Source organism: Sciurus carolinensis, chromosome 12 (assembly GCF_902686445.1).
Source record: "Sciurus carolinensis chromosome 12, mSciCar1.2, whole genome shotgun sequence".
NCBI classification, from domain to species: domain Eukaryota; kingdom Metazoa; phylum Chordata; class Mammalia; order Rodentia; family Sciuridae; genus Sciurus; species Sciurus carolinensis.
In genome coordinates this window covers 86,751,819-86,767,215 of record NC_062224.1, presented here as the reverse complement: position 1 = coordinate 86,767,215, position 15,397 = coordinate 86,751,819, and the positions used below count along the sequence as shown (strand labels likewise).

Here is a 15,397-nt window from a genome sequence, read left to right as displayed (position 1 = left end):
GAATGGATAAAGAAAATGTGGTACAATGGAATATTGTTCAGTCATAAAAAAAGGAAAGAAATCTTGTCATTTGCATCAACATGAATTTAACTGGTGGTTGTAATGTTTAGTGGAGTAAGCCAGACACAGAAAGATTAATACCACATGTTCTTACTAATCTGTGGAAACTGGTAAGTCAATCTTGCAGAATAACAGAATGTTAATAGTGGTCACTAGTGCCTGGGAAGGGTGGTGAGGAGGAACAGATAGAAGTTCAATAAGGAGGACCAATTGGGCACAGGGGTGCATGCCTATAATCCCAGTAACTTAGGAGGCTGAGGCAGGAGGATGGCACGTTCAAAGCCAGCCACAACAAAACAGTGAGGCCCTAAGCAACTTAGCAAGACCCTATCTCAAACTAAAAATAAAAAAGACTTGGAATGTGGCTTAGTGGTTAAGCACTCCCAGGTTTAATTTCTGGTACCAAAAACATAAAAACAAAAAAAATGGAGTGAGGGGTTGGGGAATGAAATCACAAAATGGAGGAATTACATGTGGTTCTTCTTCAGGACAATATTGCATAATAGGGTAAACAATCTGTGATATATTTCAAAAGGACTAGAAGAGTACAAAGTTCCAACAAATAGCAATAATTAATATTTGAAGAGATGGAAATGTTTTTTATCCTGATGTGATTACTACACATTACATACATTTATTTAATTACCATAATATACCCCACATATTATGTCTCAATAAAAAAGTGGTATACTTGTGGAATAATATTCAGTCAAAAAGGAAAGAAATTCTGGATAACACTATGCTAAGGGAAATAAGTCAGACACAAAAAGACAATTAGTGCATGATCTCACTTGTATGTGGAATCTAAATAAGTTGAACTCGAAAGAAGCAGAGAGCAGAACAGTGGTAACCAGGAGCTACAAGGTTGGAGCAATGGCAAGATGTTGGTCATAGGGTACAAAGTTTTGCTTAAGTACATTGAACAAGTTCTGGAGACTTAATGTATCACCTGGTGACTATAGATAGTAATACCATATTACATACTTGAAATCTGCCAAGAGAGTAATAATAGTTCTCACCACACAGAAAGAACAGTGACAATTATTTGAATACTATTAATATGCTAATTAGCTTAATTGTGGCAATCATTTCATAATGTATATAAAAATGTCATGTTGTATACTTTAAATATATGTAATTTTTGTGAATTATACCTCCGTAAAGCTAGAAAAAAAATCTCTGAAGTAAACAAAATGTCCATGATTAGCACAACTAGATATAAAATAAAGATTTAGGATTAGAATAACATGTTTTAAAAATTATATTGGGGCTGGGGTTGTAGCTTAGTAGTAGAGCGCTTGCCTAATACGTGTGAGGCACTGGGTTCAATCCTCAGCACCACATAAAAATAAAAATAAATAAAATAAAGGTCCATTGACAATTAAAAATGTTTAAAAAATTATGTTGTACATTAAATAATAATTGGAATTTTATTTACTATTTGCTTACTGTTTTATTTGATCTGCTATAACAAATTATCATAGCCTGGGTAGCTTATAAATAACAGAAATTTATTTCTCACAGTTTTGGAAACTGGAAGTCCAAGATCAAGGTTTCAGCATGGTTGGGTTCTGATGAGGGCCTTTCTTTCGAGTTGCAGACTGCCATCTTCTTGTCATTCCCTTGCTTGGTGGAAGGGGTGAGGAATTTTTCTAGGATTTCTTTTATAAGGGAATCCATTCCAGTCATAAGGGCAGAGCCCTCATGATACCTACCAAGGCCATACCTAATACCACCAAATTGGGGGTTAGAATTTCAACATATAAATTTTGAGGGGGACACAGTCTATATGACTCATATAATTAAGTGATCTAAAAGTTGAATATTCTAAAAAAAATTATTAATATGAATTTATTTAGACTTGGAAAAGTCAGCAACATCTAGTATAAAACATTTTTAATATACAAAGGCAACAGTTGGGTGTGGTTGTGCACACCAGTAATACCAGTGACTCAGGAGGCCAAGGCAGGAAGATCACAAGTTTGAGGCCAGCCTCAGCAACTTAGCAAGAACCTGTCTCAAAATAAAAAATCAACGGGCCAAGGATTTAGCTTAAGTGATAGAGCAACCCTGGGCTCAACTGCAGTACCACAAAAAAAAAAAAAAAAAAAAAAAAACAGAAAAAAAAGAAAAAAGAGGCAACTAACATCTTAGTAATTATATGTAATAACATACATAACTTTAGAAAATGTCTGCTAAAATCAACACATACTCACTTGTAAAAGTTTTATCCTTATTGCTCCGATTCTGCTGTAGAATTTGCACTTCTTTAGCAATTTTTTGTTTTTCATTTTCCAAAGCTTCCAGAATTCTTGCATGGCGGATACTGTGGTCTTCTAAAGCCTAATTGATATTCATTCATACAGACCCACACAGGAAGATATGCAGAGAAATTATAAAATCATATTGAAATGATGGATATGTTAATTGACTTCTCTACAGTAACAATTTTATTATTTAGATGTAGCCTATAGCATCATGTTGTATACCATATATATGTATACAATAAAATCTATTTAAAAAAATAGATAAATAATGGTAACACAATAAAATTAAACCTCATTTGATGGTATTCATTTTGTTATTAAAAACAAAAGCCTTTTTAAAACATGATTTATAAAATTTCTTAATAATGTGATATTTTCCTCACAAAATCATTAGGAATTTTTAACAGCACAGATTAATCTTTTTCTTTCCACTTATAGGAAGTAAGAAACTTTAGAGAAAAAAAGAAAGAAATGCTGAAAAAAAGAACATTTGCTGACTGAATAAAAAAGTTAAAAGTAAAAAAACAGCAAAAAAAAATCTAGTTTGGCACAAATAAGCCTTATTAATAGCCTACAAATAATAATTGTTTTTCAAGATTTAAGCAGTGGTATGTTTTTCTCAGAACTCTCCAATGAGGCTCACTAGTCACTTGTGTCCTGGAGTTGATGAGTAGTGTTATCTCTGTTATACTATCAGTTCTTTGGGATTAGTAGTATTTTCTTCCATCCCTATTCCCATCTCCAGTCTCCCCCAATCCACCATCAGGGAAGAAAGAGAAATAAAATTGCCATTTCAGAATAAAACCTTAAGATATAAGGAATCAGAGTAGAGATTAAAACAGTTGGTCTCAAATTTTAGTATTCATCAGAATCTCCTGTAGGTCTTATTAAAACAGATTTCAGGGTCTGACCTCAGCTGTTGCTGATTGGTGTTTCTGGAGTGGGACCTAAGAATTTGCATTTCTCACAGGTCTCCAGATGATGCTGATAATGGGACTGTACTTTGAGAACCACTAATATAAAAACTGGTGAAAATGTTGTCAATAAGGTGACTAAAGACATTAACATATTAATGTTCTGGTTTTTATCCTATCTTATGTGAACTTGGCTAATGTGAGTCAGTCCTAAAAAAGTTGCCTCTGTCCTCAATAATATGACAGAAGTAAATGCTTAAGCTGGCAAGACTGACGTACTGAATGCTGTACTGTGAGTTCTTATTAGGAAATTCCAACTTGCTGCTCTTTCCACGGGCAGATAAAGCTTCATTCCGACAATCCTACTACATATTGAGCCCTACTATGATTGTACTTTGCATTATTTGGCATGATTGATGACAAGACAGTTATAGATGCATAGTAAGAGAAAACTGGGATGAACTAGCTGGAAATAAAGAGTGCTCTCCTCCAAAATGTCTGTGTGATGATGTGCGAGCACAACTTTCATGCAAGAGGAACTGTTTCTCATTAGGAATGTGGATTTATCTCTTGCCTATCAAGATATCACTTTTTTTTATTTGTTCTGTTTAGATATACATGGCAGTAGAGTGTATTCAGACATATTATACATACATAGAGTAAAACTTAGGATCCCATTCTTATGGTTGCATGTGGTGTGGCATTTCACTGGTCACATATTCATATCAAACACTCTTCAAAAAGAAATTCGACTTCTCTTCAGAATAGAGCAAACTAGTCAAAAACTGAAATTACCTGCTTTGTAGCCAAAGTCTCCATTTCTAATCGCTTTTTGTTGACATATACTTCCTGTTCAAGATGCTGCTTTGCCTTTTCTAATTCCTCAATTTTATGATTAGCCTTTTGGTTATTTATTTCCTGCATTTTCTTCCTTTGAGACTCTTCTCTCTTTAAAGAACATTAATAAAAACTAACTGAGGCAAAAAAGCAAAGCATTTTTCAAAAATAGTACCTCCCCAAAATACAAAAGTTGTTCTATCAATGCACAAGAAATTACTATTAGAAAAGTTCTGTAGTTTCTCTGTTTCACTCAGGTTATCTCATCTAACTAAAAAGAAATGTCACATTTTTAGAGTACTCGCCTCTAAAATGTGTTTCTGGGAATGGCAAATTGTCAATAAGCCATGGAGAGAAGACCCAACTCAAATGGAGAGAGGGCAGAAGCCCCTCCATTCTCTTCTTCTTCCAGTAGTTCCTGTTTACTACCAACTTGCTTCCTGAAGTAAAACTGAAATGGGTCTGGCCTCACCATGGCTCTAACTCTCTAATCTCTGATACGCCCCCAATTCCTTTATAAAAACAATCACTTATACAATCAACACATCACTTCTGGTGCACTCCCAATTCTGCCCGTTACCAGTTCTGTTTCCAGGGCTTGTATTTTGCTTTCATATGCAGCTTTTTGAGAAGAAAGCTCTTGCTGAGCCATTTCTTTTGCAATTTGGATTCCTTGCATCATTTCTTCCTTTGCCTTCAAATGTGCCTCTTTTATTTCTGCTTCAAGTCTACAAAGGAGCAAAATATTTACAGAATACGCTGTCAAGAATTCTCTATATACCTTGATCATACTAAAATGTTTTCCACTGAACAAACATTAAATCATAAAATTTCTGACATTCTATCAACAGTGTTCTTGAATTTTTCATTGGCTCTAGAATTATTTGCACACAAGAAGTATGTAGGATGAAAATTTGCTTATTTTTAACTTAGTTTTCATTGCAAATGTCTGATATTTGAATGAATATATTTTTCTAAAGCTTAAGGAAAATAATACATAAAATGCTATAATAAGCATTAGAGTAAATCCTATAAGTTAGCATTATAATAAACAGAAAATAAGGGTATTTTATGTTAAACTAAACAATAGATAGAACAAAAGTGAGATTTCATATTTCAATAACTTCTAATTTGTGTTTGGGTCATAGATTTGGAAAATAATGAAATGATTCTAAAATTACATGATACAAGGGCTGATAAACAGAAATTGCATCATATATTTTCAATCATTTGTAATAATCTGACATTTTGATAAGTGAAAACATTAAATCAGATTAATCACTTCTTGATATATAGGAGAAAAAAAAATCAATGATTATAAAAAATAGGATAGCTTCTTTCTTCCCAGTAAAATCAGTATTTTAGCACTGCAGCACATAGAAATTTCCATTCCAGTTCTACTGAAAAAGAGCAAGAATGTCACAGGAAATAAGGTTAGTGGTTACCACAGGTAGGGAGAAAGGAGAATGAGGTGCTGCTGCTTAATGAATACAGCTTCGGCTCGGGACGCCAAAAGGGACAATGGCGATGGCTGCACGATGTGAAGGCACTAAGCGCTGCTGGACTGTATACCTGACATGGCTACAATGGTAAGTTTTATGCTCTACATATTATACTATGCGGGGTGGGGAGGGGACTGAAGAGGGTAAAAAGTAGGCTTGGGCTTTTTAAAAGACTACCACATAGCATTTGTCCATAGTCATTCTCTATTCCTCCTCCTTTTGACCTTTAGTCAACAAGCTTGTTGATTTTACCTCCTTTGTATGTCTCTCCTACCCAATCATACTTTTCTTACCTTTTTTCACTAATCTATCAACTGCACTTGCGGCCTATAATCTTGCTCTACCTTTAATCCACCTTCCGGACATGGATCAAAAATGATCTCTAAAACTGTGACCCTAATCATGAGTGTCTCATGTGAGTTTAACATTCTTTAGTGAGTCTCCTTCTTTTAAGATAAAGTCCACTCTTTTGCAGTGTACTATGTATATTTTACCATTCAGATAACACTGCTTAAGCCCAAAATCCTACAATAATGCATGAACTAAAACTGGAGCAAAAGAAAAGAAAAATAAATGCCCAGTCCCCTAGTCTTCTTAGGGGCTAACTTCTAATAGTCTCTTGAGACTCTGCTCCAGGGACATCTTCTCATCACCCACAAACCTTCACTGACACCTGGTAGGGACTAGGTCACTCTCTAAGCTTCACACAGCACAAGACTGTCACATCTATCTGCAAGCCCCAGGAGATGATGAATTCCGGCAGGACAAGAGATATGTTTCAATTACTTTCTTTTTATCTTCAACACTTGGTACAGTGAAAAACACAAAGTAGATTCTCAATAAATGCTCATTGAATGAATGAATGTACCAAGAGAAAAAAAAAAAAGTACATCACTAGATATTAGCAACCAGAGTTAACTAGTGGAGACTACTATGATGTAATTAACTCCACTGTAGACCTCTCTCCTGTACTTACCATTTCACAACAATAATACTTACTGTGATCTCTGTCCCATAAGTAACTCATTTTTGGCAAATTCAAAGTCTTTTGGACCCTCACTTATAAAAGTATCTCTACTGGATGGTCTTTTCCCTTTCTGGACTTCAACAGGATGATTAAATCTAAAATAATGATCTCCACCAAGAATCACCCGATCACCCTAAAGCACACCAAAAAATTTATTACTTGAAGTAAGTCTGAACCAAAAAATTACACAAGAAAAATCATTGGTTCATCAATCCAAAATAATCTAGTATTACTAATGATAATGTATTAATAATACTAATGATAACATAATCATAGCAACTCATTTGTTAAATACTTTCTATATGCCAGACATTGTGTCAAGCACTTCAAACACACACATCCATTTAGGGAGAAAGAGGAAGAGAGAGAGACAGAAATAGACAGAGTATGTATTAAAATCTCATTTAAGTCTCACAACAACTCCATAAGATACATGCTATCCCAATTTTGGGAAAGAGGGAACTAAAAAGTACAGACCTTAATAACAACACACTCACTGAGAGCTCACTCTTTGCAAACCATGTTTTTAAAACTATGCACAAAGTATTGTTTTGTGTTTCACCATGCCAGAAAAATAGGATATATAGAGAGTGAACATATATGTCTGGGTTTGCCTACAACAGACTGGTTTATGCATGTTCCCCTGATGTAATTATTAATAATGCTCTAAAAACTATCTTGAATGGGTGAGATCAATCACCAGCTAAGAGGCAAAGGTCACATGGCAAATGGCAGAGCCAATTTCAACCCTGTCTGGCTAACTTCCAAAGTCTTCATCATTAGAGGACACATAATGATGCTGTCAATGGTCAGCTCTCCAATTACTGCTTTGAAGTAATATAAGTTTTGTCTTTGTACCAAGGAAGGCAATTAATGAATTCATAGGAAACAGAGTTTTTGAAATGAAAAAATTCTTAATCCAGTTCAATTCCCTTATAGTAGAGAAAACAAAACTACAACTCAAAGAAATTAAATGGCATGCCCAAAGTCAAAGTTTCTTACATTGCAGCACCCTCAACTTACATGATGTAATACTGTAGGTTCCAAAATATTTTTTCCATTTACATATGTTTTTGCTTCCCCAACTGGGATAAGACTCACTGTCCCTCCAAAATTTTTGATAGTACTGTTAAAATAAAAAGCACACACTTTGTTACAATTACAGGATATTCTGAAAAGTTAAGAAAAAGGCAAAATGGGATAATCCTGCTTGGGTTATTCCTTCATGTTAAAATTCATATCAATTGTAGTAATAATAACATAAAATTATTTTATTTTCCTTCAAATATCAAACCTTTAACCAGATTTTGGAGTTTAGTGAAAAAAGTCTGACCTCTCCAGCAATTCTATTCACCAGTTGTGGGAAGAATTTTCAGTGTAGGTATTTTGATTTTAACTTATTTTAAAAAAAGAAAAAAAAATTAAAAGCCTTCCCCCAAAATGAAAGAAAAAATACATAGAAAAAATTTAAGGAACAGACATTAAAATATTAATAATGTTTTCCTGTGTTTCTGGCTTTATAAAAGAACTTTAATAATGGAATATACAACATTCTACCCTCATGAAGTAAGATACTATAGAGAAAGGAAAGGCAGGGAAATAAAGGGATACTCTTTAAATGTATCCTGACTATAAGATGACACTGTGGGGCTGCGGAGATAGCTCAGTTGGTAGAGTGCTTGCCTTGCAAGCCCAAGGCCCTGGGTTTGATCCCCAGCACCGCCAAAAAAAAAAAAAAAAAAAAGATGACACTGTGGAAAATGAGTTAGAGAGGCTACATATTCCTTGGAAATTTTTTATTCAAAGAATAGGAAAGAAATTCCAAAGAGTCATTTATCTCTGGACTGACTGGACAGAAAGAGAAAATGGCCACAAGAGTTGAGTCCTAACCAAAGACCTTTAGCTACAGATTAGGATCTAAGATCTGTAATTAGAGAATAATAGTTCATTCACTTAACACATAGAGAAAAGATTCTGGGAAAAACAGTTCACCTCTATGCAGCACAGACTACTAACTGTAAGTCTAGTGCCTTAGCCAGGTAAAGGTTTAAAGGACCTCCACTTGTTCTGAACTCTTACCTCTCCTAGTTCTATCTACTCCATCATCCAAGTTCCATGGCCTAGCATTCTGGATCCCACACAATTGGTTGCAGCCAACAGTCTTTCTCATCTGCCACTATTTCCCCATAAGAACCCCCCTTGTACTCAATCAACCATACCAGTACACTGACTGCCATAATAAAGGCTTTCCTTTTAGTTATTTCCTTTTTAAGTTATTTTTGCAACATAGAATGTTCTTCCCTTTTCTCCATCTTCCTTCAAGGCTCAACTTGCATACTAGAGTCCTCTAAGAAGATTTTCTCTGGGGCTAGAAGTGAATTCTTCCCTCTCACTAAGTATGTAATACTCGTCTAACCCTTGAGTACTGATATCTCTTATTCATTGGGACCCCATTAACCAGATACGTGTCATCAGTAAAGATAAATATGAAACCACCTATCACAGAGTTCATAGTTTAGCGAGTAAGATAAACAATGATGAATGCACTAAAAGAGGAAGTAGAGAGTTCAAGGCGAGCAAGGGGTTTCCTAGCCCCTCAATGGACTTTGCCCTACCCCATCCTGGTACTAGGGATTGAACCCAGGGGCACTCTACCACTGATCTCCAGTCCTTTTTGTTTTTTTATTTTAAGACAGGGTCTCACTAAGTTGCCTGGTCTTGAATTTATGATCCTCTGCCACAGCCTCCCAAGTTGCTGGGGTTACAGGCATGCACCACCACACTCAGCTCCTACCACATTATTAGTTCTTTGGGGGCATGCTCTATATCTTTGCCACTGATGTAAACAATGCTGTATTTATTAACTGAAGAACAGAAGAACCTGAAGCAAGGACATGGCATCTGTCCTATCAGATATAAAGACTCATCATAAAGCACAAGCTATCAAGATTATGGAGTGTTAGTAAAAAGAAACACATCCCCATAATTTTAGAAATTTTTTGTAAGAGCACAGACTATCACAAAAGAAGCCATATACTATTTAATATAAGGTTTAAGAATTGGTTATTCATATGGAAAATAAATTAATTTAGATCTCTACTTCACAAAGTTTCAGATTATGTAGACCATAAATGTGAAGCAAAACTTCAAAACATCGAGAAGAATATTTAGAAAAACATTTTTATGACTTCAATGTAGAAACATCCTTTTTTAAAGAAAACACAAAACTAACAACCATAAAGGAAAAGATTAATGCTGAGTACTAAAATAAAATTAAGAACTTAAATAAATCAAAAGGCATAAGCGTCAGTTGGTAGAGTGCTCGCCTCACGAGCACTAAGGCCCTGAGTTCAATCCCCAGCACCACAAAAAAAAAAGCCATAAGCGTATAAATGGTGAGCCACAAGATAGAAAAATGATATTTGCAACATATAAAACTCACCAAGATTTGGTGACCAGAATATACAAAGAACTCTTACAAATCACTAAGAACAAAATCTATTTAACTGAAAAAGGACAAAGGACACAGGCAAGTGAGAAAGAGGCTCAACCTCATTGCTAGTTGAGGAAATGCAAAGTGAATCCATAATGTGTTAACTGTTTGACATTCACCAGATTGGCATTAAAAAGTCTGACAGGCCAGATGTGGTGGTGCATGCCTGTAATCCCAGCAGCTCAGGAGGCTGAAGCAGGAGGATTTTGAGTTCAAAGTCAGCCTCAGCAAAAGCAAGAGGCTATGCAACTCAGTGAGAACCTGTCTCTAAATAAAATACAAAATCGGGCTGGGGATGTGGCTCAATGGTCGAACACCCCTGAGTTCAATCCTTGGTATCCCCAAAAATTGCTAGCGATGAGGCAGAATAACAGGCACATTCAGTGCCAGTGGGAGTAGAAATTGATAATCATTTTGGAATACAATTTGAAAATACCTAGTAAAGTTGAATATGCACATATCCTATAATCTAATATCTCTAATACACACTTTCTAAACTTTAAAAATCATTATAGCACACTTAAAAAATCATCGAGCAGCTTGGGGAAAATAGACTATTCTCTGGTCCATCAGCTCAGATCTCCCAAGTTCCTATAATTTTCCCTGAGGACTCTTAGGGTCAATGTCACCTTACCATCTAGGAAACCTCTAAAGAAACTCCTTACATTGTATCAGGAGACATGTTCAAGAATACTCAGCAATATTGTGGTAGCAAAAAATTTAAAACAACCCAAATATCTATCAACAAAATAGACAAGATTATAACAGAATATAAATATGTAATACTTTACAGCAGGGGACAACATGGAAAAATCTTAAAAACCCAATGTAGAACCAAAAAAGTTTATAAACACTATCATCCCAATATATACAAGAATCATTCCATTCATGAAACAAAATTCACATAAAACAAAACTTTCAAATAGGTCAATCTAACTATTCTGTCACATTAGATGCAAATTCACTCTTATGCCCATCATACTTCTAAGAAAATAAATTATTCATCAATCAACAGATCAAGTATACCAAAACAAAAATATAGGGAACATTATACATACATATACACACACACACACACACACAAACACACACACAGACACAGAGTGTATTTATATATATATAAATATATATAAATATTCAACATATTAATTATATATAAATATTAACATAATATATATTATATATAATATATAATATTAACATATTAATATATATATATTAAATATATATATAAACACACTGTATGTGTTTCCTGGCTAAAAAAGATAGATTTGAAGAAGCACTGCAAAGAATCAGTATAAATAAATGCCTCATGTGAATGTAACTCTACATTAATAAGATATGGAAGCCTACTGAAAAACAAGTAGGTACCCTTTGGTTTACAAAATTAACATACCAATGATCATCAGCAATCAACACCCCAGATAACTGAATATCATGGCTTGAGTCTGCTTTATACTTTCCAACTGTAGTTACTCCTTCTTTTATCATATACAGTAGCATCTCTGATAGTTGTGGATCTTCATTGAGATTAACAAGGTTTGGCAAGTGGTTGACCATTTGAAATGTAATTCCAGCTTTCTGGTAGAAGTCAGAAAAAAATAATCTTAACCATAGCATGAAATTATTAAATTCATGTAAAATGAATGTCTAAGTTAAACATTAGAACCATTCTATGTGAAGTCTCTATAAAATAAAGGGGGGCTGGGGATATAGCTCAATTGGTAGAATGCTTGCTTGCCTTGCAAGCACAAGCCCCTGGGTTCAATCCCCAGCACTGCAAATAAATAAATAAATAAATAAAATAAAATAAAGAGTAAACATTTCTTAGAATCTCTCCTTTGTGACTTCTCTGTGATTGTTACCATCATCCTCACGCACACTTGTTGAGTTCTGTTGACATTTCTTTGCCCTTCACCATCCTCAGTTCATTTAAATATCAGGCCAGCATCACCTAACTGTGTCTGTGCTTACTGCCCAACTGTCTTTAGAGTGGACCAGTTATTTTTGTTGCATTATCATGGCTATTGCCTTAATTTAAGCCCTTATAAATTCACACCAGAACCACTGCAGCAGTAGTTCTGAACTACTGGATCACCCTGACAACAATTTCTTCTGTTTCCAATCATCTTCCAGCCTATACTATATTAATTCTCCTAAAAGAGTACTCTCAAAATGTCAATTCCCTGGACATACACTTTTGATGGCCTCTTAATTCCTATGGATAAAACTTAAATTCCTTGACCCAGAAATAAAGTCCTTAATAAACTAACCATAATATATCTTTCCAATTTTATCTTCTCATGGCCTCACATAAGCTACTTGTTCCAATAAACTGATCCACACAACCTCTTCTGAGGGCTTATTAAACTTTCCCACCTTTACTCTCATGTAATTTTCCATTCCTTCAATGTTCTCTTCTTTTTCTCTACTTACCAAATTCTGACCCGAGCTTTAAAGCCAACCTCATATTGCACCCCTTCTATGAGGTTGGACTGGCCATTCCCAAGGAATTTTCCTTCCTTCTTCTGAATTCTTAAAGTACCCCCCTACTACTTATTTGAAATGGCTTTGACTGCTACTACCTTTGCTCTTGACTCATCTTCTCCAGTCTCTTTTAGAATTTCATTCTATTAAAGAGATCTAATTTCAATGAAAATGTTCTAGTACTTTCCCATCCTTTAAAGAAATAAAAAAAAACAAAAAAAATCGAACTTAACCTCAACTTTACAGCCTTTCTCCCTGACTTCTAAAACTCTCACTTTCAGAGTCTCTATGTGTGGCTCTATTTCCTCTCTGTCATTCTTCAACCTGCTGTCATCTGACTTCTTCTTTTACCACTACAATGACCTCATAATTTCACAATGCAATATACACATTTCTGACAGCTGGGAGTCATTCTTGATTTTTCTTTTTTTTTTTTTTTTTTTCCTTGGGGTGGGGACAGGAAATACTAGGGATTGAACCCAGGGGTGCTTTACCACTGAGTTACATCTCCAGCCCTTTTTGTTTTATTTTGAGATAGGGTCTTGCTAAGTTGGTTAGGGCTTCACTACATTGCCCAGGCTGGCCTCAAACATGCAATCCTCCTGCCTCACCCTCCAGAGTCACTGGGATTACATGTGTAATCACCACCAGGTCTGCCTTGACTTTTACATTTCTCTCAATACCCACATCTAAAATTAACTTCTGATCCTATCAATTTTACCTCTTCATTTCTTGAATCCAACTCCTCCTCTATTTCTATTGACGCTGCCTTACTCCAAGCTGTCATCCTCTTTTAACCACAGTAACAGCGTCCTAAACGAGTAGCAACTCCTGCCATCATAGGTATTCCCTTCCTCAGATCCACCTTTTACACTACTACCAGAAGAATCTGTTGAAACCATAAGTCTGCACGTGTCACTCCCCTTCCATTTAAAACCCATTAGTGACTTCCAACCCCCTAAATACAAGTTCCTCACCACATCATGATCTGAATCTTGCATCTTTCTCAAGTTTAAACTCTGCCAACTTCAATTTCCAACTACATAAAACTTATTAATTCTTTGGACATCCAAGCCGTCAGGTGCTTTTAAACATGGTATTCCTTTACTTAGAAATTTTTTACCTTGTTAGCCTAGCAAACTCTTTCTCATTGTTCAAACCCCTGCTTACTTGCTCTTTCTCTTTGAAAGGTCATCCTTGATAACTACCTCCTCAAAGTTAATTATTTCCTTTTCTCTCCTGCTTCTTTTATTTTTGACATTCTTTTCATTGCCTTAGATTGAACTAAATCAAACTGCCAGTGATGAACCTTTTTTTTAACCTATAAAAGTGGCATTTTCATGTGGTTCCATGTAATCAAATCACACCACAGTCTTTTAATTACAAACTGAGAGCTATAACTGTATTTATTCACCTTGGCCTCCCCTGTCCTGCAGCAACACAGACATTTAATAAATATCTGTGAAACCAAAGTAAATATAACAAGAAAATTTGTTTGTATTTTAATTCTCCAACAAATGTACATGATCAGAATCTTGATTTTAACTTTTTTTTTTTTTTTTTTTTTTTTTTTGGTGTGGGGGCACTGAATGAGCACACCCAGGGTGCTCTAGTATTGAGTTACATCCCAGTCCTTTTTATTTTTTATTTTGAGACAAGGTCTCACTAAGTTGCCCAGGCTGGCCTCAAACTTGCAATCCTCCTGCCTCAACCTTCTAAGTCACTGGGATTACAGTCATGCATCACCATACCCAGCAATAATTCTTTATATTAATCCTCTGTGTGGTATTTCTTTGTACACAATCAGTATAAAATAAATACTTGAGAAATTAGATTTATATCCTTATTGGCATTTTTCTTTTATTTTCAAATCAGTTTAGAAAGTTGAAAGGATACCTGTAATTCCTTTGTTTCTTCAAGTTTTCTTTTTTCAGCTTGTTTAAACTTTTCCTTCCATACTCTTTCCAAAAACAAACAAAGTAATAGTTAAAAACGTCCAGATATAAAACTGAGAATGAAAAGATAATCAATGAAGACTAGAGAACTATTTAATAATATTTAAAATATTATAGTATCAAAGTAGGCTGCTCTATTCATATGGAAAGTAGGGAGAAAGATAGACTGAGTATCCTCTTTAAGGTTCTTCTAAGTCCTACAATCTCACAGCAACTCATTTAATATTTAAAGTATTGTATGTCACCTTTGCATTTCTGCCATGTCTCTCTCCTGTTGATGCAGTTTCATTCTTAAGGATGTTATTTCTTGCCGACAGAGCCTGTATCGTTCAGGGTCAATGTTCCGACTGTTTCTCTGAGCAGCTTTTAGCTTTTCAATTTCTGCTTTCAATTCTAAAGATTTGTAAGATGTATGATTAACAGCAATTTATACATAAAAAATGTCCACATTAGGCATAATCCCCCAATCCTCTATTTTATTTGAAATTTTAAATATTACTAAATAAAATAGAATATTTGGACAAACCCCTTTACTTTACTTACATGATCTATAAATTTCTACCTATCCTTAGCCTAAAACAGTGCTCCCATATTAATGAATTTCCCCCTTCATAAGGAAGGATGGCTGTGTAATGTATTGTCCAAAGTGGGACACCTCTGAGAGGGAAAAAGGGCACTACCCATTACGACAGGACATAAACTGAGACTATCCTAGGCAAACCTTACTCATAAGAGAATTTTTGTATCAAACATATCATTTTTCAAACTGGAATTCAGAATACTTATTTTTAATGAAAACAATTCCATTTATAAAACAGAAGGGTTCCAAAAAGATAGGATGAACTAAGAGAAAAC

The 15,397-nt window shown here is 34.9% G+C and overlaps 1 protein-coding gene across 1 annotated transcript in view; it reads right to left on the bottom strand.

The window, feature by feature from the left end:
- Positions 1-15,397, bottom strand: part of Kif14 (kinesin family member 14) — a 56,141-nt gene that overhangs the window by 24,363 nt on the left and 16,381 nt on the right. The window contains 8 exon segments of the mRNA XM_047520833.1: positions 2,277-2,403; positions 4,037-4,189; positions 4,659-4,806; positions 6,580-6,740; positions 7,631-7,733; positions 11,497-11,681; positions 14,484-14,547; positions 14,788-14,935. Coding sequence (XP_047376789.1) covers positions 2,277-2,403; positions 4,037-4,189; positions 4,659-4,806; positions 6,580-6,740; positions 7,631-7,733; positions 11,497-11,681; positions 14,484-14,547; positions 14,788-14,935 — 1,089 coding nt within the window.